Here is a 24,807-nt window from a genome sequence, read left to right as displayed (position 1 = left end):
ACCGCTGGCCGGTCCCTTTTTCGCTCGTTTTTTTTTAATCTTTTGTAATGGTTCGGCAATTCACCTTCTTACCCGGAGATCGGAGGGATACGGGGGATGATGGCAGGACGGTGCGGTATAGCCATTGGGGACGGTATAATACTTTCTACGGACTTTCCTTTACGACGACGCTTTCGACGGTTCTTCTGCTGGCGCAGCTCAACGAATGCAGGGTTACTGGTCAGCTCTTCACTCTTGCGAATAGGTTCCCTGGTTCTGCTGCGTTGGTCGTGCAGCTTCTTGCCGCCTTCTTTGGACTTTTGCATCTCGCGGTCATTTGCAAGCTTATCAACTATGCGCTTCGACTACGACTCAACAAGGTCAGCGTTTCCCTGGATGTGTTGCGCACTTGGGTGGATATGAGCATCATGCGCGTGGATTGGGACTTGCCTCTACGGTTCTTCTTTCCCTCCGTCTTCGTCGTTCTTCTCAGCCTAGTGCCTGCGGCGCTCTGGGCTGGTTCGATGACACCGTCGGTATCGCGGACGGTGGATAGCGGCATGCTTTTGATCCCAAGCTACGAGGATGTGTCGATGATCAAAGAGTATCCGATGATGATAGGTAGTTCGGGACCGTCGCTGCGCACGCAAAAGGGCTTCTTCACGTATTCGGTTGGCCAGCAACAGAGCAGTCAGCTTCTGGCATCAGCGGCTCAAGCGTCTTCTTTGGGTGGAGGACCCCATGTCCATCGCAAACTCGACAACACTCAGTTCAGCTACCGAGGCCGGTCATATGGCGTCGGCGCGTCGATCGGATTGATGGACCAAGGGATTAGGTCGAACAGCCAGGTTGCGGGATACATCTACCAAGAGGAGGGCTATCTGGCAAACGTCACCTGCACATACAACGCAACTTCCAACTTCACTCTTTCCGGACCAGTCAACGAATGGATCTATGCGGCTTCCGGCAACCTGCCAGACAGCGAAGAAGGCCCGGAATACTCAAACTACATCGGGCACGACGGAAAAGCCATCGTAGCGATGGGCGTAGCATACAGCGACCGTTCGCCTCGCCGCTACCTCGCCATCGCTGCTGGGTCAGCGTACTCCTTCCTCAACACCACGCAATGCGAATTCAACTTCACCCCCACCCTCTTCAACGTCACCGTCGACGTCGGCAATCTCAACATCACCGTCAAGCCCGTGCGCACCATGCCTGATTTCAACCCCCAGCGAAACGTCACGCGCACGGTTGTGCGGCAGTTCGAGCTCATGTCTAATGACATGACGAATCTGTATGTTTCGCTCCTAGGCGAGGCGTTCAACTCCAGTATCGCCGCATACAAGATGTCAGAGACGTTCAATAACCGGACGTTTACTGAAGAGGAAGCAACACTGGCGGGTCTCACGAATAGCATGGTTGCTATGGCTGATGATATGTTGGTTGCGTATGCGTCTGCGCAGCTCATGGTTGGACGCATGTTCACTCAGCAACCAGCCAAAGTCTACGTCTACGCGCTGCAGTTTGGTCAACCGAGTTATATTTACGCTATTTTCACGCTCAACCTCGTCATCATCCTCGCTGTTGTGTTTGAGGCTGTGCGCACAGCAGCGTGGTCTGCGCTGGGCCGCTTCAACTATCTCGATCCACGTGATCTCATTGTCGCTGCATCGAGAGGCGGAGGCGACATCGCAGCTGCAGCCGACGACATCATGGAACGGAGAGAAGGGAGGAGGATGAAGCACATCTGGCTGCTAAGCGACCCCGACGGAGGCAACGGGTCCCTCATCGTCAACTTACGCGGCGACCAAGACGGACACGTCAAAATCGAAGTGGGCGCTGGGCAATGCGCAAGAGACGCAGAGAGCGCATACCCGCCAGACGAGAAGAGCATGTATGTGGAACATGGCGCTGAGACAGAGCGGGGGCCGTTAACACCCAAGACACCTATGAAGATCAAGGTTGGCATTTTCGGGTCAAAGCAATAGAAGACATGGGCTTGAGACATTGCTCGGTGTTCGGCGCTTGGTGCGCTTTGCGGAAGTGGGTGAAAGAAGGTATCTAGATCAGTTAATGAGACTTTGTTGAGACTTTGTGGTTTGGTCAGATGATGAGCATGTGTGGGCTGGAGTGAGTGACGCTGGAACGTGACGGGGGAGGGTATGTGAGGAAGTTTGGGCCAGGGGATGGGGGATATAAGAGGATGGGGGAGTTCGTGGGAGTGAGGAGATATCAACACATCTTCACATCTTCACTACTATCTCACAACACCAGCACAACAGCATTCCAACTCTTCTTATCATCAAACCACCAACAAACACCCCCAATAATCTCACCAATATGCCTTCCCCACGCGTCAACCTCAGCGCTACCCCCTCCTCCTCCCGCGGCGAACTAGTCGCAAAACTCAAGTTCTTTTTCCAGGAGGCCTCCACACTCTCCCCCCACGAATTCGACGCCTGGTTCCTCACTCTCACCGTCGAAGACCGCACAACTGTCCACGATATCCTCCAGCCGCTCCACCGAGACTGGCCTAGTCAAGTCGAATACCCCAACGTTATTGCGCTGGTGCACTGGTTGCGCAAGCACGGTGCTGAGTACCGGGCGGAGCGAGCTGCTGCCGTTGTGGATGGTGTTGCAGAGGCTGGCAACAGTGTTACAGCGCCAGAGGAAGATGGGTGTGAGAACTTGCGGAACATGGAAGAGAAAGTTAGGGAAATCGAGGAGTTTTTGAAGGAGGTGATTGAACGTCTTGCTGGAGCTCCTCGGGAAGAAGTGGCAGCTGCACCTACCGTACCTGAGCCCGAACCTCCTGTTCCTGAACCGACATGCCCCGGCCCTATCGACGAGGAGCCGCAGCCGCAACCCATTCATCCCCGCCCAGAGCCTGTCGCTGGAATGGATGTCCTGGCCGTTCTCGTCATGGTCTTGGCTCCGGCATGCTTGGTACGTCTCCTGATGATCTTGTTCCTGTTCTCGGTTCTACGACAGGCCTCTAATGGTATGCGACGTCTCTAGATCGGCGTGGCATTGCACCGACGCTGGTTCCGGTAGTTTCTGGACTACAGAGTTTGGGATAGAACTGCTTTGAGGATTTGATTGGAGTTTGCGTGGTTTCTCTTTCTTTACAAACGCTCGCTGGTAGACTAATTGGGTTTCGTTGTTGTCTTTCATTCGGGGTGTTCTTGTGGTTTCTTGTGGTTTTTTGTCTTTGCAAATATGTCTTGGTAGGCGTTGTTGGAGTTGGGAGTGTTCTTTCTTGTAGTTGCAAACGTAGACAATAGACAAACCGGAGCGATTCGGGATATAAACGAAGTACTTCCTGTGTATGAGTGAGTCTTCATCCGATAGCATCATCCAGCATACAAGAACAACTTACAAGAACTACCAATCTCAACAACACAACATCAACAATGTCCAACAACAACACCAACACCACCCCCGCCAGCGACGCCACCATGGCCGAGCGTCTAGCCTACTACGAGAGGTCCTGCAAGCGAGCAGAGAAGCGTATCGAGAAGAAGAAAGCCCTCGTCGCCAAGTTGGAGGAGGAATATGCGGCCCTTCTAGAGCAGCTGACCGAAGCCAGGCTTGCACCGAATCTAGACATGGAGCGCATCGAAGTTCTGGATGCGGCGATCAAAGCGAACAATGCAGAGCTTGAGACTGAGGCTGGGCGACACGAGCAACTGTGCGAGGACTACCAGAAGCTGATCGACATGAAGAACGGGTCGGAGGCGGAGTTCCTTGCTCGTGTCACGGAGTATATGGATAAGGAGGAGGAACGTGACGGTGGCGATGGCGAGGATGGAGAGGGCGGGAACGAGGCTGCCTAGGTCGAGCTCAGAGGTACGGGGTATGTAGATGGGGTCGAGTGGTCAGTGTAATAGTCTAGAGTAGCTCATCGTCGCTCTCTCACCGAGGTCAGAGGCCGACCTTGTGCTTGCACGAGGCTTTTCCTTAGACAATACATGTCTTGACATGAAACTTGTGGGATCTTTGGCAACGTGGACGTGATACAATCTCATCATTCGACAGTGCATGTGAGCATATTGAAAGCCAAGTGATCGCATTGAGAAGAATAATCGGCATTGAAAGGCAAATGAAAGTACAAACGGTAAGCTATGCGAACGCTAAGGGCATGAGGTGAAAGCAAAAAGACAACCAGCGATGACAACGATAACAACGATCAAGCTCCCCAGTCCACCATGTCGCTGGTCATGCCCAAGCTTCAGGTACTCTCATCGAGGACCTGGTCGCATACGGCGCGGTGCTTGATGAAGAAGACGTCCATGCCCAACTTAGCCTTGGTACCTGAAGTGAGAAGAGCCTGGATGTTGTCGCATGTTTCAGGGTGGTGCGCACAAAGATCAGCAATGCAGATTGCCAGCTGACCTGTAGCCATCTTGAAAACAGAGTAAGCATCGCAGGTATGAGGCCTGACCTCGGAGACCCATTCTTCGTAACTCTCGTTGTTGAGCGTTAGAATGGCGTGAAGTAGATCGGCTGCGTCATTGCAGCTGACTCCGGGGATCTCTGGGTCGCACAGGGAATACAGGCAGATCCTTTGATCCTCAGGAGTGAAGGGAAAAGATTCGAAATCCGTCGGGAGAGATTCGATGCCAGCGTGCATCGGCGCCACGATAGCGCCTGCGCAGTAGCAAGTGCCGTTGAAGTGTCCGCAGAATTCGCAGTCCGGTTCGCATTCGCATGAGGAAATCACCGGGGCATCGATGGCTGGGTAGACTTTCTTCATCTCTTCCATAACCTCCTCGCATGGGAAGCCCATCAGGAGTGAAGCATTCACGGGATCGCAAACTGTGGGGTATATGGCACGAGCATACGACTCTAGTGCCGATTCATCACAATCGTCGACTCCAGTGTGGTACCTCCGGACGATGTTGCACAGTGTTGGGATTACTGAGTGATGTGGGGTTGGTACGCGTGTTGGCTCAATGTCGTCTGGAGTGTTGCGAGCTGCAGGGACGCGACGTCTTGCCGGGTAAATGACCCTGGCTAGGCATGGGCTGTTTCCTGGTTTTCGTGGCTTCTTGCAATCTGGGCAGTCTGTTTCGCGAGGTGCAGGCGCAGGTGGTGTGAAAAAGCCCCCGCGCGAGGTGGTGGAGGTGGTGTCCGATGGTGCTGGCCTGTGCGGAATTGCTGGTCCTGATACGGTACTCGCTGGTCTGGGCGGAAGAATCACTGACGATGTGGACGGTGCCGGTACGAAACCGGGGGTCGGTTCATCGGAGAACTCAGCGGTCATGCCCATGGTATACGTGAACTTCATGGTATGGAGCTCCCGCGATTCGGAACCGTCCGTGTCAGATCCGGAGTCGGAGTCGGTATCCTCTGCCACATGATTTGGAAGGTTGCCCGTGTGAGCTTCAGCGCTGTCTGCACCGTGGTGTGTAAGGCCAAAATATGGGTAGTCGTAGCAATACATGATATCGGCAAGAGACGTGGAATCTTTCAATGTAGTCACGCGTGGTGACGTGTCGCAAAGGACAAGCTCAATATTGTCTTTAGGGGTGCAAACATGTGTCTCAACCTCTGCGGAGCCGTAGAAGCTCTGGTGACAGCTGTGCAAGGCGATCTTGTTGTGGAAGGGGTTACCTCGAACTGGGGAGATGCCGACCCAGACCTTGTCCAGGGTGTCCAGGTCAATCGTGTAGGCGAAGTCCATCTCGTTGGCGCCCCTGTTGATACCTTCGAACTTGTCGGAGATCTTGATGGCAACACCAGGATTGAGGGGGGACCCAAAGTGCCATGGTTCTCGGTACTGACCATGAGGTTTGAGGGGGACGTTTTCGGTGAGTGAGCTGCTGAGCCACTGGGGTACAGACCAGATATAGACAGTGTATGGGCAATGGTTGGTGACGATAGCTCCGGCCTGAGCCAGAGCCGCGAGTGCGAGTGCGAGGACGAAGAAGGCTTGCCCGAGCATTCTGTTGAAAGGGTTCGGTATGAGAGATGATGCAGTCAGCAGTAGCAGTAGAAAACACTGGAGAAGGGGTTGGAGAAGAAGAAGAGACTCGGGATGGGAGGTGGAGTTTATGAGCGGTAGAACGTGTGTTTACGTGTCGTCATAACGAACACAGGAAGTTGTAACATCACCCGTTGCTGCCATAAGTTGGACAGATTTGGGGAGGTGCGCAGGATGCGCTGGAAGGTAGCTCATCCATTTCGTGAAGTCTTCCAAGCCTATTGCTACCCTGGCTTTTGGTTAGACACCCAGAGATATCGGTACGCAGCCATAAGGAGATGCCCCAACTGCCGTATCCGATTTTTAGATGCTAGCAGCGTGTGAAACCATTCTTCGAGGTCCATGGTGCTTGCTCATGTAGCTGGAAGGGCGATCACGATCTCGCAAGATCGCTTTCCTGGTGGAGCAGGTCCAATTCGGGAATCGCATTCTCCTTACCAGTATGGACTGCCACCATGTCTCGAGAAGGAGAGCACGATCAATAGCCACGGTCCGTCAAAGGAAAGCCCCGGGGCCGGTATCTGGTGATCAGGAGATGAAGTGCGTCAGCGCACTGCGGTGCTACTTCCCCGCCTGAGCGTGCTTTGGCACAAGGGACTTCAGCATCGCGTTGTCACCACAGAAACGGTCGCATAGGCCGCCATGCAGGATGAGTGATTTCTTGGACTCCATGATGGTAGCTGTGCTGTGGGTTTGGGGTTGGTGTGGACAGATGAGCACGGCAAGGGAAGTCGCTTACTCAGCCCCTCACTCGCAGCTTGAAGCACTCCGGCTAGCGTCCTGGAGACCTGAGGCGCGAATGAAACACTGCAAACCTCAGCATCAGCGACAGTACAATAAGAACAGAATGGCCCCGTATACTGTTTACGCAAATTGCGCATTCTCAGATATCTTCCTTCTTGCTCCCGGGTAGCATTGTCGCCGTATTACCTACTCCCAACGTCCGATTCGTGTCCAAGCCTCAACTTCGCGCCGTCGCGCCCCACCATCCTCCATGATCCAACAATCCTCTTGTATCGACATGCCCACCATGTCTTCCTCAATAAGAGAAGTACCCGTCCAGCTACCGAAGAGCTTCGACCGACCCGACGAGCCATGGCACCACTACATCAATGTCGACCTGATATGGTACGTCCTCGGATATACGGTCTTCCATCCGTTCGTATCATGGGTTGTGGTCCTGTGTCTGCGCGCGCAGTACACGCCTTATGAGAACATCGAGATGCGCATTGCCATGGCTTGGGCTATGCTCATGACTGTCACCGGCATCTTCGGACTCATCAGCGACCGGATCGCATGGGGATCACCGCGCGAGGTGGACCTAGAGGAAGAGGTTATTGTCATAACCGGCGGTGTTGACGGCCTCGGCGGTCTGCTGGCAGAGACGTATGGAATGCGCAATGCCAATATCGCCGTCCTAGACATGAAGGAGGTCGACGAAGATGAGGCGGAAAACAAGGGCGTGGTTTACTACAAGTGCGACGTGAGCGATGCAAAGCAGGTTGAAGCTGCCGTAGCCAATATTGTCGACGACGTGAGTATTTCTCTGCTAGGAGACCGTACTCTGCTAACGACTATAGCTCGGCGCTCCGACGATCTTGATCAACAACGCTGGTATGGTGCAGACCAAGTCAATCCTCGACTCAACCGCTGAAGATGTGGAGCGGTATGTATACGCTGGAATCCTTATTGACATCTACTGACACCTCACCAGCACCTTTCGCGTCAACACCCTGTCTCAGTTCACCACCCTCCGTACAATCCTCCCGCACATGCTGAAGGAAGGCCGCGGCACCATCGTAACCGTTTCCTCCGTCCTCGGCCACCTCGGTGCCGCCAACCTATCCGCATACACAGCTTCGAAAGCGGCCCTTCTGGCGCTGCACCACTCGCTTCGCGCGGAGCTTGCACAAAACCCCGCTGCAAAGGACATCAAGACAATCCTCGTACAACCCGGTCAGATGGGCACAACCATGTTCGCAGGCCTCAAGACCCCAAGCAACTTCCTAGCGCCTGTTGTTACGCCAGCGGATATTGGCAAGGACATCATCAAGCTGATCGAGAGGGGTGAGAGCGGCGAGATTGCGCTTCCTCTATACTCAAAGTACATCCAGATCCTTGGTGTACTGCCTGTCGGCGTGAATCATCTGGTGCGGAAGTGGAGTGGCATGGACAAGGCTGTTGGAAAGATGGGTGAGCTGAGGCAGAGGCAGAGTCTGGCCGAGAAGAAATAATGGGCTGCTGATACCCACGATCTAAAGACCTTCATACGCGGATGGTCTCGGATTAATGTACAATACACGCTCTTGATCTATGTGACTTAGTGTCATATGCGACTCCACTGGTATCTTTGTTTAAACCTTGCGATCACACTTGCTACAGCGTGTTACCATTACGGCATGCGTCCGCATCACGGAAACAATCGTGCCAGTGCTCACATGTGAACGATGGTTTGCGGGGACCACTAGCGCCGTAGGGCTGATCTTAGCGAGCGCTCGCACATCTCGACCCTGAAATCGCGACGACGACATCATCATCACCACAAGTAAATGTAAGAAGATACCGGGCTATTCTGTTTGGTCTAGCAAATTTGCATGCGACACATACTGATTGACTCCCAGATTTCCTCTGCCTCAAATCAACACAATGGCCGACCAGAAAGCATCCAAGTACTACGCTGCCGAGGAGGAGGCGCAGATGAAGAAGGTATGCGCATTTCTCGTGATGAATTTTGAGCTGTCGAAAAGACACACGAATGTGTATGTTGGAGTTGTCGCGAATATCAAGCTAACAACCCAATTCACAGGCGCGCAAGACAGCCCACCCCACCAAGTACCGCGAGTCGCTCGCCCCAGGAACCGTCCTCATCCTCCTCTCTGGCCGCTTCCGCGGTAAGCGCGTCGTACTCCTGCGCCAGCTCGAACAAGGCGTCCTCCTCATCACCGGCCCCTTCAAGTCCAACGGCGTCCCACTGCGTCGCGTCAACCACCGCTACGTCATCGCGACCTCCACCGTCGTCGACATCGCCGGTCTTGACGAGGAAGTCGTCGCGCGCGTCAGCAAAGACGAGTACTGGGCGCGCGAGAAGAAGGACGGCAAGGGCGAGGACGACTTCTTCAAGGACGGCGAGACACCCGCAAAGAAGGAGACGGATCCTCAGCGGATAGAAGACCAGAAGAAGGTGGACAAGGCGCTTATGGCTAATATCAAGAGGACTCCTGATCTGGAGTCTTACCTGGGTGCTAGCTTCGCGTTGAGGAGCAGCGATAGGCCGCATGAGATGGTCTTCTAGGCGTCGGCACGAGAACGAGGCGAAAACGGAGCGAGGACGAGACGAAAACGAGGCGGATATCTGCGGCAACGGTCCGACCGGGAACGACGGTTCGAACGAGGATGAGCACCCGGACGCTACGAGCGATACGGTACGATTTCATATGTAGATGAGATACCCATGAACCAAAATTCACAGCACCAACACACCATTGCCCGCAACTGCAGCTCTACGATGACTGAAAGTCTCCGCGTACATGCTCTGCCAGGCTGCGTCAATATCAATCCTTGCCTCCTGGCGTCATAAGTACCACCTTGAGCATGCATGGTTCTTTGGTGGCTGTACACGTGGTACGTATCTCCCAGTGACAGTCTGCAAGTCTACATACTACTTCTGAACTCCAGGCATACCCTTGTTACATTCCAGTTATTATAATGTACCCCTCCAAGCATCGACGAATGAGTGTGGGAACTGAGCACGTCATGCGTCCGGATAGAGGGGTTTCAGAGATGCGCCAATGTGGCACGGCCGCTGTACCCATTCACATACTCACTGCCATTCGATAAACTACAAGGGTATGCTGAAATGTGGAGGAGAGTTTCTAGGCTATTGGCAACTTTTGACAAGGCTGCGATTTTGGTGTGGTACCAGCTGTACTTCGGACGAGGCGAAGTAGCTGTGCCACCGAAGATCTCTTGTATGGAGGCGATTTTAAGTACACCAGCCTCGCGTGGGCTACGCCCCGTGGACGTTGCGACGCTCTGTTCGCCGTGATCTCCGCTAACATGGCACAACAACAAACGCAACAACTTCTCAGGCACACCGAAACTCCCCTGGCGATAGCATGGAAAACAGGATTCTGGCGCCGCCTGCCATGGGCCGGGCATCTCGCACTCATCGCTACTGTGGTCGCGTCTGCTTTCATGATCCAAATCATCGTCACATCGGATGAGCAGCCGATCGATGATTGGCAGTACCAGCCCACTGTCTTGCTATCGATCACGTACACACTCGCCAATCTCGCTCTACAGTACGCCCTAGCCCAAGCGATCACTGTCGCTTGGTGGGTTAGAGCACTTCGAGGAGATGCGACTGTCAGAGATCTGCATCACATATGGGCGTTCGGGAATGGTGTCAAGGAGATCGTGCTCGCGGGCCGTTCGTTCAACACGGTCGCCCTGGCAGCCTTAGTTGTTACGCTGGTACCTATCAATGGACCCTTACTCCAACGAGCCTCTGTTGTCGGGGGACTTCACCGTTCCGTCACCAGGAATATATCGATGATCATTTACGACGAAACCTTTCAATACGCTACTGGGTCGATATACGGCACTTCTCAGGAAGCCAATATGCTTGGATGGCAATTTTCGCAGGTTGTCAATCAGCACAACAACGGCGAAATCATTACCATGACTCGTCCGGGATGCACTGGGACATGCAAGGGTGTCATAGCTGGCGCAGGCTACAAGATCGAATGTGGCAACGACACCCGTATGTCTTACAATTTGAACACCCTGCCAGGGGGGCCGGTCGACACTGTTGTTTTTTCCACAAACTTTACATATCGGGAAGACCCAGCCGCCGTCACGATTATCAATTACACATCAGTCATCAAGACTGGCAATGAGTGTTCTGGCTTTTTCACTCGGACAAGCTGTACGCTTACCCCTGCTACTATCGAATACCCGTTCATGATAAGCAACAACAGCATCACCCTCGATCCCGATAAATCCTGGAAGACCGACCGAGCGCTAGCCTTTCATGTGAAACACTTTGATGCGCCACAGACTCGAAATAACGAAACTCTACACGGCGGATTTTGGCTATATCTGAAGAACGTTTACACTTCTGAGTCATCGACCAAGTGGCTTGGAGACTCCCAGTGGGGCTCAACATATACCGGAGCAACCTCCATGCGCTATGCGCGCAGTGTAGCTACAGGATGCCGTGCAGACTTCCTGGACCCGACTCATGACATCATGAGCTATGCACGAGAACTCGCATTTCGGCAAGCACTCAAATCATTCAGTAATTATTCAGCTACATACGAAGTTGAAGTGCAAGAGTCTTTGAATCAAGTCGTCTACCGTAGTCAGTACATCTACCTCGCCATCGCTGTAGCCATCACTTTACTAGCGACTCTTTGCGTCTTCAGCATATCTCTGGGATGGTGGCACCTCGGCAGAGACGTTTCGCTATCACCAATCGAAGTCGCCAAAGCGTTCGCCGCCCCAGCACTGCACGACGCAAGTTCGAACGCAAAACTGTTAACGCTTGTTTATGAGGTCGGCTCAAAAAAGCTTGAATATGGAACTGCATGGGACGATGAGGGTGATCGTGAAGACGCGGAGCCTAGTTTAAGGTTCGGGGAGCCCGGGGATTGTGAGAAGCCCCAACATGGCCAAAAGTTTGGTCTTTGAGCTGGGAACATGATTGAGGTTGCTTACATCTTGGGTTCTTGCTGTTACCGCGGGCCTGTGATTTCGGTTGCTGTTTGCACCTTCCCTATAAGAGAGCGCGGTGGCGTCATTGTGGGATGAGACGGTGGCTGAGGCTTCCTACAACTGCTCATGTACTACCTCGCGACTACTTATTCCAACGAACCCCGTTTCCTTGGCGATGAGATGAAATCATCCCATGTGGATACCATCAGGCCATGCGATAAGGTACCCAGGTAGTGCCAACGCCACAGCATGACCTCACTCTCGTGCCAGCTACATGTCAGCCACACTCAACTTCGACATACCCTCTATTATACCTTTACCTACGCACTCTTTTGCCGAGTAATAACGGTCCGATGCGTCCTCTTCAGGAACTGGCCCAAGACGCCAGTGGCCACGCCAGTCCCAGTAATCACGAAACAAGCGGTTCTTTCAGTGGCACTACTCGTAGTGTTGTGTCTGATGATAGCGCACAAGATGTAAGTGACTGCCTGAACGTGGAAAGAGCCGCAGCTAACAACATATGACAGGAGAAGCTCGTACAGTTTCTGGCATCATCTACCCTTGATGAGACCACTACTAGTAGTTTGCTCAAAACGTTCTGTAGGGACATGGAACAGCCGGTTTATTCATCACTAGGGGGTCGATGTAGGTTCGCCTTGCTCCGTCTCGTTCTCCAATACTGACATGAGCCAGACAAGTATCGATCCGCTGATGGAAGCAACAACAACATTCACCTGCCTAATGTCGGTAAGGCTGGTTCTTACTACGCGCGCATGGTCACTCCAAGACATATACCTACAAAGCTTCCCGATCCAGAACTGCTCTTCGATACACTGCTCGCGCGAGAAGCCAAGCCAAAGCCACACCCCAGCCAACTATCGAGTCTGTTCTTTGCCTTCGCGGCTGTCATGGTATGCGATGTGTTTCGCACAGGCGACGAAGATAACGATGTGGCCATGACATCTTCATACCTGGACCTGTCGTCACTATACGGAGAGTCCGAGGAAGCACAGAGCTCGGTCCGTACTTTCGTCGATGGTAAGTTGAAGCCTGATGCTTTCGCTGATACAAGGATCCTCAGTCGGCCAGCAGCGGTAAGATACGACCTCAAGTCTTTTGTGAAATTGCTCACTATCGGTAGTCCTCTGCCCTGATCGTATGCTTTTCGCGGTTTCACAACATCGTTGTCGAGCAACTGGCCATCATCAATGAGAGCGGTCGATTCAGCCCTCCCTGCAACGCGGCTGGAATTGACACTGGGTTTTACAAGCGAGCTCTCAGCAAGCGTGACAACGACCTCTTCCAGACTGCACGGCTGGTAACGACGGGATTATACATCAACATTGTCCTGAAAGACTACGTGCGCACGATTCTCAATCTACAGTGCGTAGATTCTTCGGTGACCTTGGATCCGCGAGCAAAAATAGAGGGTATTATCGGGCAAACAGACGTTGATAAGGCCCGCGGCAACCAGACAAGCGCCGAGATCAACATGATCTATCGGTGGCATTCGACCATATCGAACAAGGACGAGGACTGGCTCACAGAACACATGTCTATGATATGTCCAGATATGAAGATTGGCCATCTGACATTGGAAGACATGCGAGCTGGCATGCGTCGACATGCTGCTATACCGCCTGCGGATCCTGGTCGGCGTGTCTTCGCTGGTCTCGAAAGGAAGAACGACGGCTACTTTCGCGATGAGGATATCGTTCAGATACTCACAGAAGCTACGGATGAAGTTGCCATGAGCTTCGGCCCACATCGGGTTCCTCTGGCGTTGAAGGTGATCGAAGTGATGAGTATTGAGCAAGGCCGGCAATGGGGCGTAGCTTCTCTCAATGAGACCAGAAGATTCTTCGGGATGACGTCTCACACCTCGTTCAGCGATATTCACTCCGACCCTGACGTCGCTGCCGCGCTCGAAGTCTTGTACGAAGATGTTGAGAACGTTGAGCTATATGCCGGAACTATTCTGGAAGAGCCAACTGCCCCGATGACTCCGGGATCAGGTCTGTGTGCAGGAACGACGGCGACCAGAGCAGTGGTGTCACATGCGCTCTCTCTTATTCGGGGTGATCGATTCTACACCGTGGACTACACCCCGCACCACCTAACAGCTTTTGGGTTCAACGCAGCTTCCAGCGAATACTCAATCGATGGCGGGGGTGTCATGTACAAGCTACTGATGAGAGTCTTTCCCGAATACTATCGTGGCAACTCGATTTACGCGCACTACCCGCTAACCACGCCTGTGGAGATGAGACGACGACAGAAGTCTCTCGGACACGAAACAGATTTCTGCTATGAGAAGCCTCGCTACGGGTCGCCTCCCACAGTCATCACCGATTACAAGATGATCCTCCGTATTCTTCGTGACCAGACTTTGTACACGACAGCTTGGACTCATACCTTGCGGCAATTGGAGTATCAACCACACGTTCTGCTTGGTCACACCAGCGCTGCCATCAAACAGCAAGACATTATTCGACAGGCTATACTCGGCCCAGAGGAGTCTGTGGAAATCTTTGCGCACTTCCTCAACCTGAAAACCACCCAGCTCGTGCAAACCAACAGCAAGTGGCTTTTCAAAGTGGCCGAAATAGACGCGATCAAAGACGTGGCAGCTCGCAGTTGGACACAATTTGCTGCGTGTCTGTTCAACATCCCGATCAACGACTCGCAAGATTCAACGGCCAGCTTTGATGACAAGCAGCTCTTCAGCAAGATGATAGCAGTATTTCACTTTGTTCATCTAGACAACAACCCTGCGAAGTCTGCCGCACTCCGGAGGGATGCAATCACTGCAAGCGATGAAATGTCGAAAGAGGTCAGGGTTGTTTGCGAGGGGATGAAGGCATCACCCACTGTGCAGTTTCCGGATCCCCGAAAACGACGACATGCGAAGCGCAATCTCATGCCAGACCATGGAGCGAAAGTGATGCAACGGCTCTTCGACAATGGGGCGAAGGTCAAAGAAGTCGTCTCTCTAGTGGTCATACTTGCCGTTGATCTTGTCGTGTTTAGCACCTTTGCCGTAAGCCTAGGAGTCGCTTCATGCATACGCCCCTGCTGATCATTACTAGTTCTGCCAAGTCATCGATCTCTTCCTCTCGGAACCTTACCATTCTACGCACTGGCCGGACATCCAGAAACTAGCGAAAGATATCACACCAGCAAATTCCGAGGTATTGCGCGCATACGTGCTTGAGGCTCTGCGCCTTATCACACCCGCAACTGGCTTCCTCCGCATCCCTAACACCTTTCTCACTACTAGCGACTGGCGGCACGCAGAGGGTATAAACAAAGGCGATGACCTTATCCTCGACGTGGCAACCGCATCTCGCGACCCCGCTGTCTTTCCTGACCCCGACAACATCAACCTCGATCGTCCCCAAGAGCTGTACCTACCTTTCATCGACGGGCTACACGGAGCACTGACCAGGCCTATTATCGTTGCTGGTTTAGTCACCCAGTTGCGTATCTTTGCTCGGATGGAAGGACTCAGAAAGGGGCCGGGTACGCAAGAGACGTTGAGACGGGAGGTTCAAGAGGGTACTGTAAGCTTTTTGAGCGAGGCTAAGGATGAGTGGGTGCCACTGCCAGTCAGTAAGTACAGGTTCGCTACATGAACTATTTGTGAGCATTCTAACCGTTTGGAATAGGCATGCGAGTTCACTACGACACCTTCGATCCTACTGCATGCGCGACCTTGGCATGATGATTACCATGATGGACATCATTTGATTGAAAGAATGATAGAGACGCCACACCACCAACCAAACGAGTTACATGGTAGTCTCAAATATGTATCCTTAGTCTCTTACTACTATACCTCCGCTTTGCTTCGCATTCGAATCCCGCGACTCGTTCCACATTGGTCATAGATTTCCTCTAATCCCTTTAGCCCCGCATCTAAGTATTGGGATTGAACCAATCGCCATGCCTAAAATAAGACTCGTAGTAGTAGTACTCGTGACGATTCTCGTCATGAAATGCGCATAATGTTCCACAGCTACATCTCGGAGGCCTATTAGAGGATCAGTATACGTCTGACACAAATCACATGTACCTTGTTACTCACAGTTCCTCATCCGGGGTATCAAGAATGACCTTCAACGCCGCTTCCTGGTCGTGATGGCGCTGGCCCTTGAATATCGCCTCCCACTTCTCTTTCGTGGCCGTCTTCACGGCACCGGTCAACGTCACCGTTAATCTCTCCTCCAGGCTCTCTTCCTTGCACTTATTAATCAGGAAGGGATATGCGAAGGTACAAATCCAGTCCACTATCGTACGCTGACAGCAAATGTAATCTTCTCCTCCATACCGAGGCAATCGATGTTTATCGGGTCTACAGCCCCAGGGGCTGCCCTGGTAGCCGTCATACGGTGTCCGAAAGCGGAGATGTAAGTCACGGAGGTTGTCAAGCTTTTGAAGACAAGAACCCATTGACTCAGAAGCAGTAATCGCGATCGGAGAATAAAGCAGACTAACGCCGAAGAACTCAAACCACTCCACATTCGTGAAGTTCAACTCGATCTTACTCAGATGCTGGTAAGCCATCGCTGGACCCGCCCACGCTTTAATGGCTAGAACGAACAGGTCTGGTGTGAAGAACCGGCTACGCATTCGTACCCAGGCAAAGTGGAGGAACTCTTCGCGGATCGTGGAGTTTACCGCCGAAAGCGAGAGACTCGGTTTGTGCACAGGAGGTCGATCTTCCGGCACACGGTTTTCATCCCATGGGGACGCCAACAATGCCTCACCCTTTAGACGCATAAACAAACCGGGGTGATAGCCCAGCCCAAGCGTTAGCTGAGCTTCAGATTCGGGCTCTCCATCGGGCCAGAAGCAGGTGTACTCTTCAGCGGTGCACAAACTGTTCAGCGGGTATACTTCACCGCCAAGCGCGGCCTTGTAAATCTTCTCTCGGATCTCAGCTGGAAAGTCCTCGAAGCGACGTTTGCTGCCCTTGCTCTTGTACCACTTGAACTGCAAGTGATCGCCAAGGCGACCGAGCCATTTGCGCGACTTGACAATTTTTGCTAGCCAGTCACCGAAAGACACCCACTCCTTCTTGTATGTATCGTAGATGTGGATAGTCTCGGCAGTCGGTGGTGAGCCATTAGGCAAGATGGTAACCCACTTCGCTTGTTTCACACTGTCTTTCTCAAGAATTTCAAAGTAGTAAGACTTGATATCGAAGAGATTCATGTGAGGCGGCCAAAGCGGAGGCGCATCGTTGACAGGCCGGATATTGACCCGCAGAGCGAAAGCAGCGAAGTTGTGTTTCTTCGGCCTGTTCATCGTATGATACATCTCAGCGAGTACAGGGTCGTTGAAGTGCCAGCCCTTATTGAACTCGTACGTGGTCTCGTCGGTGAAGCGGCCGACTTGTCCATCGCGTGGACATTGCATCATCTCGAGCGCGCAGGTGATTTTGTCGTTGCGCGCATCGGGGAGGACGCGGTTATACTTTCGAGGTCGCTTTGCGAGATCGTCGTCGGCAGGAGAATCGAAGATTGCTAGGCGGCTTAGGAGAAAGGTTGGTGCTGCTGCGTTGAGCTTTGAGGACTTGATGGGTACGAAGGGGGGCGCTGTGGCGGTGAGCTTTGAGCTCCTTGCGATACCAGTGGTCTCGAGGAAGTTGTCATGGTTGAACCGTTGGGTGGCGGAGCCGAAGGTATCCGCGTTCGAAGGAGCGATCTCGTACTCGTACTGCCAGGGGTCGTAGGAGGGATCAAGTAGGCTAAAGGGAGTCATCTCGAAGCTGCTCGAGTATTGTTGAACGGGATAACCATGATAGCCGACGGGCGAATGCACATGGTAATCCCAATACTGAGATGGTACAAACAACGGTATTCGAGGAAGAGTAGGACTAGCCATGTCGTGTTCGAAATCAGACCGAGAGTGGTAGTCAGGGTCGAAAGGCTCCGCGGAGAGACCAAAGGCAGCTATTTCGGACATCGTGTTGGAATCAAGGAAGTTGATGGGCCTTGTAGTTGACTGTGTTTGATAGACTAGGGTTTGATAGATCCGAGCATAGGCATAGGGAGGTGATACTAGCGCCAGATAAAGGGGACGGTCTGTGCATTTTGCTGTAGGCAGTAGGAATAGGGAATGGAGTGGCGGATACGCAGGCTTCACTTTGCTTTCTCTGGTTTCTTCCGTGTTAGTTGGGCTACTAAATATACAGAATAGCTTGTCAAAATACCTGGTGCATTAGACCGTGGCAACAAAATTGTTGCGCGGCCACCTATACGCGATGTTGAGTGCGTGTTTGGAGCCGACGAGTATCTCAGAGCGCAATAAAGCATGATGAAGTAATTTTTTGATATCTTGAACGTCTTGGAAGCTAGCTTCGAGTTCCAATGTGGAGAACAGATAAGTGAGTTGCCTGTTCATACTCGTCTTGTTTGACGTGTGCAGATTGCGATCTTAGTCTCTAAAGCTTCACTCATTCTTCGTCAAGTGAAGAAGCATGATCGATTACGACACGTTCTATCAGAACTCCAATGGCTATTCGCGCTTGGCGATATCTGGTGTACTCCTCCGGTCAATTGATTAAGGTAATCCCGCCTTGCGACGAGCCTGTTGGACCGGATGCCCTGGTCTTCCGAGATACGGATGACATGATCCCAGTCTTGGCTCGCTCAAGAAGCATCGTCCTATTCCTCGCAGTCAAAATCGTCGGGCGGAGGTAATTTTTTCGATGGAAAGTCGGAAATGTAACGGTTACCGTGTCTAGTCTTGCAAGGCGTGCGACAAAAGCAAGGAGGTGGGCTATCAATATTGTTAGCAAGTAACCAGGGTGGGAAGCTTTTTGAAGATGAGTAGATGCTTACATATCTGCTGATGGGGTATCCAGAATGGCCGCCTGCTCAGCAGCGTGGTCCATTACGCCATCCTTGTCTTTTGCAGGCAGCGCGAGGAGTTTGTTCCATTTGTCCTTTGTGTCCTTTTTCAGAATCCCACCCAGTCTCACCTTTGGCAGATCCTTTACAAAAGGCCAGGCGAATGTCATGATCCAGTCGACCACTGTTCGTTGACAACAGACAAAGCTGACCATTATTGACATGTCGACATGACGCATCCCATAAGGATAGTAAGCGGCTCCGTCATCTGGGCTTCGAAACCAAAGCTGCAGAGTTGACAGTCCATCCAATGTAGAGAGTATAGGTCCAAGAGACACACCGTTATTCATCTTGATGTTGTCACGAAATCCGACGCCGAAGAAACTGAACCAATCGGACATCGTGAAGTCGAGAATGAGGTGATTGAGCCAGTTATAGTTCGGTTTTGTACCCGCCTCAAGAACTGATCTGAGCTGAATTGGTGAGAAGAAGCACTTCCGGGTGTTCTCCCAGCCAGCCTGAAGTGCCTCACCATAGGTCTGTCTGTTTATAGACAAGAGCGCAAGATTGGGCTCGTAAGCGGAGCACCCTGCAACTGTGTGCTCACGTCCATACAGCCGTGAGGGATGGCGCTGATCGATTTGACTGCTATCATGCCAATTGCGGAAGCCCAGGCCGAGACGAACCTCAGCGTCCTTGAATATAGTCAAAGGGTAGATTCTAGGACCGAGAGCAAATTCGAAAACCTTCATGCGCATTTCGGTTGGAAGGTCGGCGAGCCGGAAGTGCTTCCCATTGAGCTTCCACCATCTGCGCTGCGCCCTGTAGCCCCTCTCGCCAACCAAGTCTTCAGCGGGCGCCTGGCTGGAAAGCAGCCAGTCTTTTAACAAGATCCATTCTGTACCGATCTTTAAGTGTAGATTATCCTCTGTCGGACCGGGCATTCCTGGGGAAAAGGTTACCCAAGCGGTGAGGGGAAACTCATTGAATCTATCCATAAAGGTATACAGTTTGCTGCAGTACGTGGTGTAATCGGGCAAAACCAGCCAGAACGGTGGTGAATTGCTGGTAGGTTCTACTCGGAAATGCATGTCTGCGACGCCGATGTGGTCCGCTTCCATGTCGCGAATAAGAAGTGTAATGTACCACATGACTGCGTCGTTCTGGCGAGGAGCTGGTTCGAAGTTGTACGTGTACTTGTTCGGTCCGTAGTTGAGCGATCGTAGTTTATCGAAGGGTGGCGGACAGTATTGTACGCTGTTGAAGCGGTTGATGGACTCTCCTTTTCCACCATCCGCTATCGCCATGCGTTCCAGAGCGAGTATTCGGGTCTCCAAGTCAGGTATTTCTAACGACATTGTTGGTAGCGTTCGTATATGGAGGTTGGGGTAGAGGTTGAGGACAAAGATGCTAGTAATGCTGATCAGTGATGCGGGCGCAAGTATTGACAAGAGGCAGGAGGCGTTGGCGAATAAATAGTCCAGTCAGCGCTTAAAGTGAATAGACCAGTAGGCTCCAAGCAAAGAGCCATGTCAAGAGAAGGTCTTGGAAACCGGAGCTCCTAATACGGTCAATGCGCCCATTCTCTCTCGGGGCGCATGATGGAAGTTGCAGGAGCAACCGCCGAGGTTTCCTTACCCTTTTCGTTAGAAAATGCTTTTTCGCATAGGTATAGTATGGTTCATTCAGATTGCGGCTGGATCGGCGATCTCTGAGAGGAAGACCCTGTTATCGTCTCTGGTTTGAGTCGACCAGCCATCATGCAGGCGAGCACACTGAGCAACGCACCGCCAAGGCTACAAAGAACAACAATTAGATTGGTCAAGAACGGACGGTGCTCAAGCGGTACGGTAGATGGAGACAAACCCAACCCCCAGATACGCCTCGCTATACCAATACTCCAAGACTACTCACCACAACAGATAAGCGCCAACGAACAATGAAGCAATAGAAAGCCCTTGACTTCTCAGAATATGCGCCGCGCTGGTACTCTCTGTGCCACAGCACGACTGCTCGTTGTACGTGACGTTGTTGGCCGTCGCAGCAACCTGGAAGACAGAGCCATTAAAGTTGCCATAGTTGTAGTAGTCGACGAGTATCCAACTCGGCGGGCGATTCCACATTTTCTCGCAGTTTTGTACATTAAGACCAACACTGCCGTTTCCAGAAACAGCATTGATCTCGTCGAGGAGGGAGTATGCTGGTATGAGGATGCTGCTCACGCCTGGGAGACTGACTTCGATGTTCAGGTTGTGGTTCATCACGTACATGCGCTCGCGTGAGACTTCTTCTGGCTGGTTCGGGGGTCGTTGCTCCGTACAAGGGAACGCGGGATCGGTTGGCGAAAAGGGTGTTTGCCACTGATAGTTGAACTCGCTGAGCAGCCAGGGGACTTGTTCATGGTCTGCGCCATAGTCCAACATCACCACGACACGCTTAGTCCTAATAATCATCTCGGCCAATGTGGGCCAGTCCGTCAGGTTCAGACTAGCCGAAGGCGGTGTCCATACGTATTCCATAATTCCTGAGTTTTGAAAAGGTGCGATATAGTCTGTCGCTGGGTTTCGGGTATCCTGACCGTTGTTGTTGCCCATCATGATAGCAATGACTTCGAACGGGTTCTGGTCGAGCCAGCCTTTGACTGTTGCGAGATATGATTCGAGGGTGCCCACGTCGAGCAGGCTGCAGGAGGTGTGGCAGAGGCGTATAGCGGAGGTCTCGTTGGGTTTTTGGGTCTCGAATTGCACTGTTGTCGGATGTCAGCCAGAGTTTTCTAGTATCGTGTATGATGCGCTTACACCCTCGAATTCCATCATTGAGCTGATTAAGCACTGGGTAGTCTTGGTTGCTGGCTGCATTGTGCGGCCTCACGAATGGGCTATTATGTGCGACGACCATAGAGATGTTGGAAAACCTCCTCTGGCAAAACTCGACGTATCCATTGCAGGGCTGAGTATTAGTCGGACTTGGACGAGCAGATGTCGTGGTTGTGGAAGCAGTGCCGTTTGAGGATTCGGTCGAAGGTGACAGCCCGACTATGGCTGTCACCTCTTGTGTTGTCGTTGACGAGGTAGCGGTGGCATTCTGCCGTCCGGAGGTAAATGTGCTCAGGACAATGCCCGGGAGACCGCTCGAGAAGTCCGCGGAGTAGGTGCTCGTAAAGGTACTGGAGACATCGACGATCTGTTCAGTAGAACTGCTAGGTATAGGCGTATCTAGTGCGGAGGAGGGAGAAGACTGTGCGGTTATAGGTATCGTAAGTAGGGCCAACGGGAAGAAAAACAATGTAGGAATCATGAGGGCGATGCGATGCGAAAGAATGACGAAGTGCTAGTTAGCATATGTTATGCAATGCCGGCATACAATCGATGCTATGCGCTGTACTTATCGAGAGACGAGGTCAAGACAGTCTGCCTTACCAGCACTACGTTGGTGGTGCACCTTAGCTGACATTCGCCGGAAAGCACGATGACGGCATTGCTCGCCTCGAACGCCATCACACGTTGTGTCGGATCTACGCGGGGAAGGCTGAATGCGACCATCTCGAAGGCCTATCCGTCCTGGGGAACGCCTTTCGCGTTAATCGGAGATTTATGGGTCCAATAGCAGCCACGCAATGGTTTGACGTAGTAGACATTGACTGCAGTAGGGCTGGCGTTGGCAGCAAGAGGGCTTGTGGCGGTTTTGGCGCACGCGGGTCTGAAGAGCCGCGTCGTGAGGCATTTCGACGCGTCATTAGCCTCCAAGACTGCGAGTCACGGCCGATAGGAACATTGAACGATGCAAAGAGTGCTGAAAGCTGATCTAGCTGTGAGCCTGTAGAGGAAGGCTGGGGTTGAGTACGCGACATGGAAGACGCCCAGCCTCGCGTGACACGCTAACCGCTCCAGGGCCTAAGCTTCAGGGACTGAGGGTCAAGCCTCACGGAGGTCCACCCCAAATGCTTCAGCCCATGAACACGAGCTTAGGGCCAGCTAGACATATTACTTCCAGCAGAGCTCTCGCTGCCCGTCGCTCTTTAATGTGTTGTTTCCTTATTTCCGGAGGCATTCACACACGACTCCTGGAAGGCATTTGGAGGGCTCGTTCTAGCCTCAACAACAAACAGCATGCCGGTCGAGCCTACTGAAGACTCCGACATTGGAGACACAGAAATGAACTTTTGACCCGGAAAATGATCAACATTACTTGTCACATAGAACTCGCGCTTCTTCCTGTCACTATTCTACTAATCCCAACAGCCGTAAAATCGACGCAGGTCCACCTCACATCCGGATTCGCCGCAAACCTCTATCTACCATCTGATCGACGAAGAAGGCAATGCGCCTTAGACTCGCGCTAGAGGTCTGAACACAGTTCGCGCAATCTCTCACACAAACACCCTCTTAACCCCAACCTTAACACAACTCGGCGGATCTAGCAAAAGCAGTCAGCACAGTCCCACCAACCCAACATCAACATCTACCGAAAAAAGAAGAAAGCACCAAACTTACCAGGTTTGCCAACCCCCGTCCCCCACACCAAAGTCTGTCTGACATACCCCGTCCCATAGTACGTGAAGCACACCCACCAGCGATAGTACCCCGTCCACTCACCCATACCTGGTCTCTCAGCCCCCCAGGTAATCGGATTCTGGAAGTTTAGTATTTTGTTGTTGTCGAAGGAGAGGCTGCCGTCGCCGCTGTAGGTCATGGCGAGTTGGGCAATGGACAATGGGACGATGTCTTGTGGTTGGAGGAGCACGGAGAGGTCGATGGGGTAGGGGTCGTAGGGGATGGTCCAGGAGAGGATGCCTTGGGTGCCGAAGGTCTGGGTGGGGTGTTAGTGGGTGTGGGGATGGAGGTTGCGGGTTTCTGTTGGTGGGTGGTAGGGCTGGCAGGAAAGGCAAGGGAGGACTTGGATGGGAGACGTGCATTTGTTATAGCAGTGTCTGTCGTGTTGTGGGTCAAGACAACGGGATACTGGGCCCCTTCTTCTGAAAGTGTGGGACAAAGCGTGAAAACTGCTGCACCTGCATGGCATGCAGATAGTGTTTTGCCGTTCAGGGAAGGATCTTCGGATATGAGGACGAGGTTGAAGGGGTCAGATTGTATGGTGTAGATGGGTTCACAATCGTATTCGCAATCAGCGTCAGCGTGAGTGAGAGCTGCGAAAGCGAGAAGGATAGGAACAAGTTTGAACATGGTGGCGGTAATCTGGACGGTGCGTACAGGTGTATATCGCGCCAGAAAGCTAGGGAGGAAGGACTCTGGCTTATAGATATGTATAGAGGCGACCTTCGATCACATCACACGTGGAGCGGATTGCGCATGTCAAAGGAGTGTCATTATCTATTAGCATTAGTTGCGTAGCACGTCAAGTCGTAAATCCCGATTGGGCCTTCCTCCTTCTCCCCTCTTCTCAGCCAACCATTACGGAACAGATTCTTCCATCACAATTCTTCGCTCTAGACAAACACCCTCGTCACGTTGACAGAGACACAGGTTGGGTTGTCTGGCTTGCCCGCGCCCAATCCCCATGCCAGGTTGTTGTACCTGTAGCTGGCATAGTCCGTGTCGCATGCATACCAGCGGTAGAATTCCTGGTAGTTGCCTGTGTTGTTCTCGCCGCGGACATAGCCCTGATACGTAAGTTCATCCTGGGAGTCGAAAGCCAGCATAGTCGTATCGCTTCCGCTTCCGGGGCTGAGAGTGATGCCTGCAAGGTTGGAAGTTGGGTCGAGGTTGAAGGCCGCTGATGAGGGAATGTCGAGGGTGGTGGTATTCAACCACCAGGTCAAGATGCCTGGTACGCCGAAGCCGTCCTCTGGTGCTTGAGAGTAGACGGATGTGTTGAATTGGAATTGTGCGCCGTCGAGGGGTTCTGGGCTGTCACCTACGCCAGCGTTGCTGAGGCAGAGTGATTCAATGGCTGCACCGACGTGACAGGCGCTTAGCGTGTCATTGACCTTTCCGTCTTCGGATGTGACAACTAGGAAGAATGGTGCAGAGCTGATGTTGTAGAACGGATCCTGTGCGCTCGTAACGGCAGCTACTGCAAGGGTGAGGGCGATGGACGAGGTCTTCATTTTGAACGATGCTGGTGAGTTTGTAGGTGGTCGATGCAATGATAGAGTCTGGTATCCTAGGCGTTGATCGAGTATGTAGGAGCTGATGAGTGCAGTTCACCAACAACGGCATGGGCGAACTTTATACTCACGATCATCCCTCGTAGTCGCCGTATTCGCGCAGCCTCATCGCAGCTCCCTCCAAAGGTTCCACTTGCACAGCA

General features: G+C 52.5%; 11 protein-coding genes across 11 annotated transcripts; 6 read left to right on the top strand and 5 right to left on the bottom strand.

Annotated features, from left to right (window-relative positions):
- Positions 1 to 593: 593 nt before the first annotated feature.
- Positions 594 to 1,967, top strand: J4E84_007051 (uncharacterized protein; the record flags this gene model as incomplete). The annotated part of the gene is made up of 1 exon (XM_049389637.1): positions 594 to 1,967. One exon carries the CDS (start codon positions 594 to 596, stop codon positions 1,965 to 1,967), a length of 1,374 nt encoding a protein of 457 aa, XP_049242830.1.
- A 352-nt stretch (positions 1,968 to 2,319) lies between these two features.
- On the top strand, positions 2,320 to 2,997 carry J4E84_007050 (uncharacterized protein; the record flags this gene model as incomplete). Its single annotated transcript, XM_049389636.1, has 1 exon — positions 2,320 to 2,997. One exon carries the CDS (start codon positions 2,320 to 2,322, stop codon positions 2,995 to 2,997), a length of 678 nt encoding a protein of 225 aa, XP_049242829.1.
- A 395-nt stretch (positions 2,998 to 3,392) lies between these two features.
- J4E84_007049 (uncharacterized protein) lies at positions 3,393 to 3,815 on the top strand (the record flags this gene model as incomplete). Its single annotated transcript, XM_049389635.1, has 1 exon — positions 3,393 to 3,815. One exon carries the CDS (start codon positions 3,393 to 3,395, stop codon positions 3,813 to 3,815), a length of 423 nt encoding a protein of 140 aa, XP_049242828.1.
- A 395-nt stretch (positions 3,816 to 4,210) lies between these two features.
- J4E84_007048 (uncharacterized protein) lies at positions 4,211 to 5,926 on the bottom strand (the record flags this gene model as incomplete). Its single annotated transcript, XM_049389634.1, has 1 exon — positions 4,211 to 5,926. One exon carries the CDS (start codon positions 5,924 to 5,926, stop codon positions 4,211 to 4,213), a length of 1,716 nt encoding a protein of 571 aa, XP_049242827.1.
- A 1,069-nt stretch (positions 5,927 to 6,995) lies between these two features.
- J4E84_007047 (uncharacterized protein) lies at positions 6,996 to 8,199 on the top strand (the record flags this gene model as incomplete). The annotated part of the gene is made up of 3 exons (XM_049389633.1): positions 6,996 to 7,499; positions 7,546 to 7,631; positions 7,680 to 8,199. 3 exons carry the CDS (start codon positions 6,996 to 6,998, stop codon positions 8,197 to 8,199), a joined length of 1,110 nt encoding a protein of 369 aa, XP_049242826.1.
- Positions 8,200 to 8,611: 412 nt separating this feature from the next.
- J4E84_007046 (uncharacterized protein) lies at positions 8,612 to 9,257 on the top strand (the record flags this gene model as incomplete). Its single annotated transcript, XM_049389632.1, has 2 exons — positions 8,612 to 8,671; positions 8,772 to 9,257. 2 exons carry the CDS (start codon positions 8,612 to 8,614, stop codon positions 9,255 to 9,257), a joined length of 546 nt encoding a protein of 181 aa, XP_049242825.1.
- A 3,196-nt stretch (positions 9,258 to 12,453) lies between these two features.
- J4E84_007045 (uncharacterized protein) lies at positions 12,454 to 15,315 on the top strand (the record flags this gene model as incomplete). The annotated part of the gene is made up of 3 exons (XM_049389631.1): positions 12,454 to 12,774; positions 12,822 to 14,720; positions 14,770 to 15,315. 3 exons carry the CDS (start codon positions 12,454 to 12,456, stop codon positions 15,313 to 15,315), a joined length of 2,766 nt encoding a protein of 921 aa, XP_049242824.1.
- Positions 15,316 to 15,763: 448 nt separating this feature from the next.
- On the bottom strand, positions 15,764 to 17,650 carry J4E84_007044 (uncharacterized protein; the record flags this gene model as incomplete). Its single annotated transcript, XM_049389630.1, has 2 exons — positions 15,764 to 15,919; positions 16,178 to 17,650. 2 exons carry the CDS (start codon positions 17,648 to 17,650, stop codon positions 15,764 to 15,766), a joined length of 1,629 nt encoding a protein of 542 aa, XP_049242823.1.
- Positions 17,651 to 18,524: 874 nt separating this feature from the next.
- J4E84_007043 (uncharacterized protein) lies at positions 18,525 to 19,481 on the bottom strand (the record flags this gene model as incomplete). Its single annotated transcript, XM_049389629.1, has 2 exons — positions 18,525 to 19,435; positions 19,475 to 19,481. 2 exons carry the CDS (start codon positions 19,479 to 19,481, stop codon positions 18,525 to 18,527), a joined length of 918 nt encoding a protein of 305 aa, XP_049242822.1.
- Positions 19,482 to 20,447: 966 nt separating this feature from the next.
- Positions 20,448 to 21,479, bottom strand: J4E84_007042 (uncharacterized protein; the record flags this gene model as incomplete). Its single annotated transcript, XM_049389628.1, has 2 exons — positions 20,448 to 21,219; positions 21,472 to 21,479. The coding sequence occupies 2 exons, from the start codon at positions 21,477 to 21,479 to the stop codon at positions 20,448 to 20,450; spliced, it is 780 nt and encodes a 259-aa protein (XP_049242821.1).
- Positions 21,480 to 23,983: 2,504 nt separating this feature from the next.
- Positions 23,984 to 24,604, bottom strand: J4E84_007041 (uncharacterized protein; the record flags this gene model as incomplete). Its single annotated transcript, XM_049389627.1, has 1 exon — positions 23,984 to 24,604. One exon carries the CDS (start codon positions 24,602 to 24,604, stop codon positions 23,984 to 23,986), a length of 621 nt encoding a protein of 206 aa, XP_049242820.1.
- Positions 24,605 to 24,807: the final 203 nt, after the last annotated feature.

Source organism: Alternaria hordeiaustralica (assembly GCF_023758085.1).
Source record: "Alternaria hordeiaustralica strain BMP 2776 chromosome Unknown scaffold_14, whole genome shotgun sequence".
In the NCBI taxonomy this organism is placed as follows: domain Eukaryota; kingdom Fungi; phylum Ascomycota; class Dothideomycetes; order Pleosporales; family Pleosporaceae; genus Alternaria; species Alternaria hordeiaustralica.
Note: the sequence above shows the minus strand (reverse complement) of the source record. Positions and strands in the feature narration are given on the sequence as shown.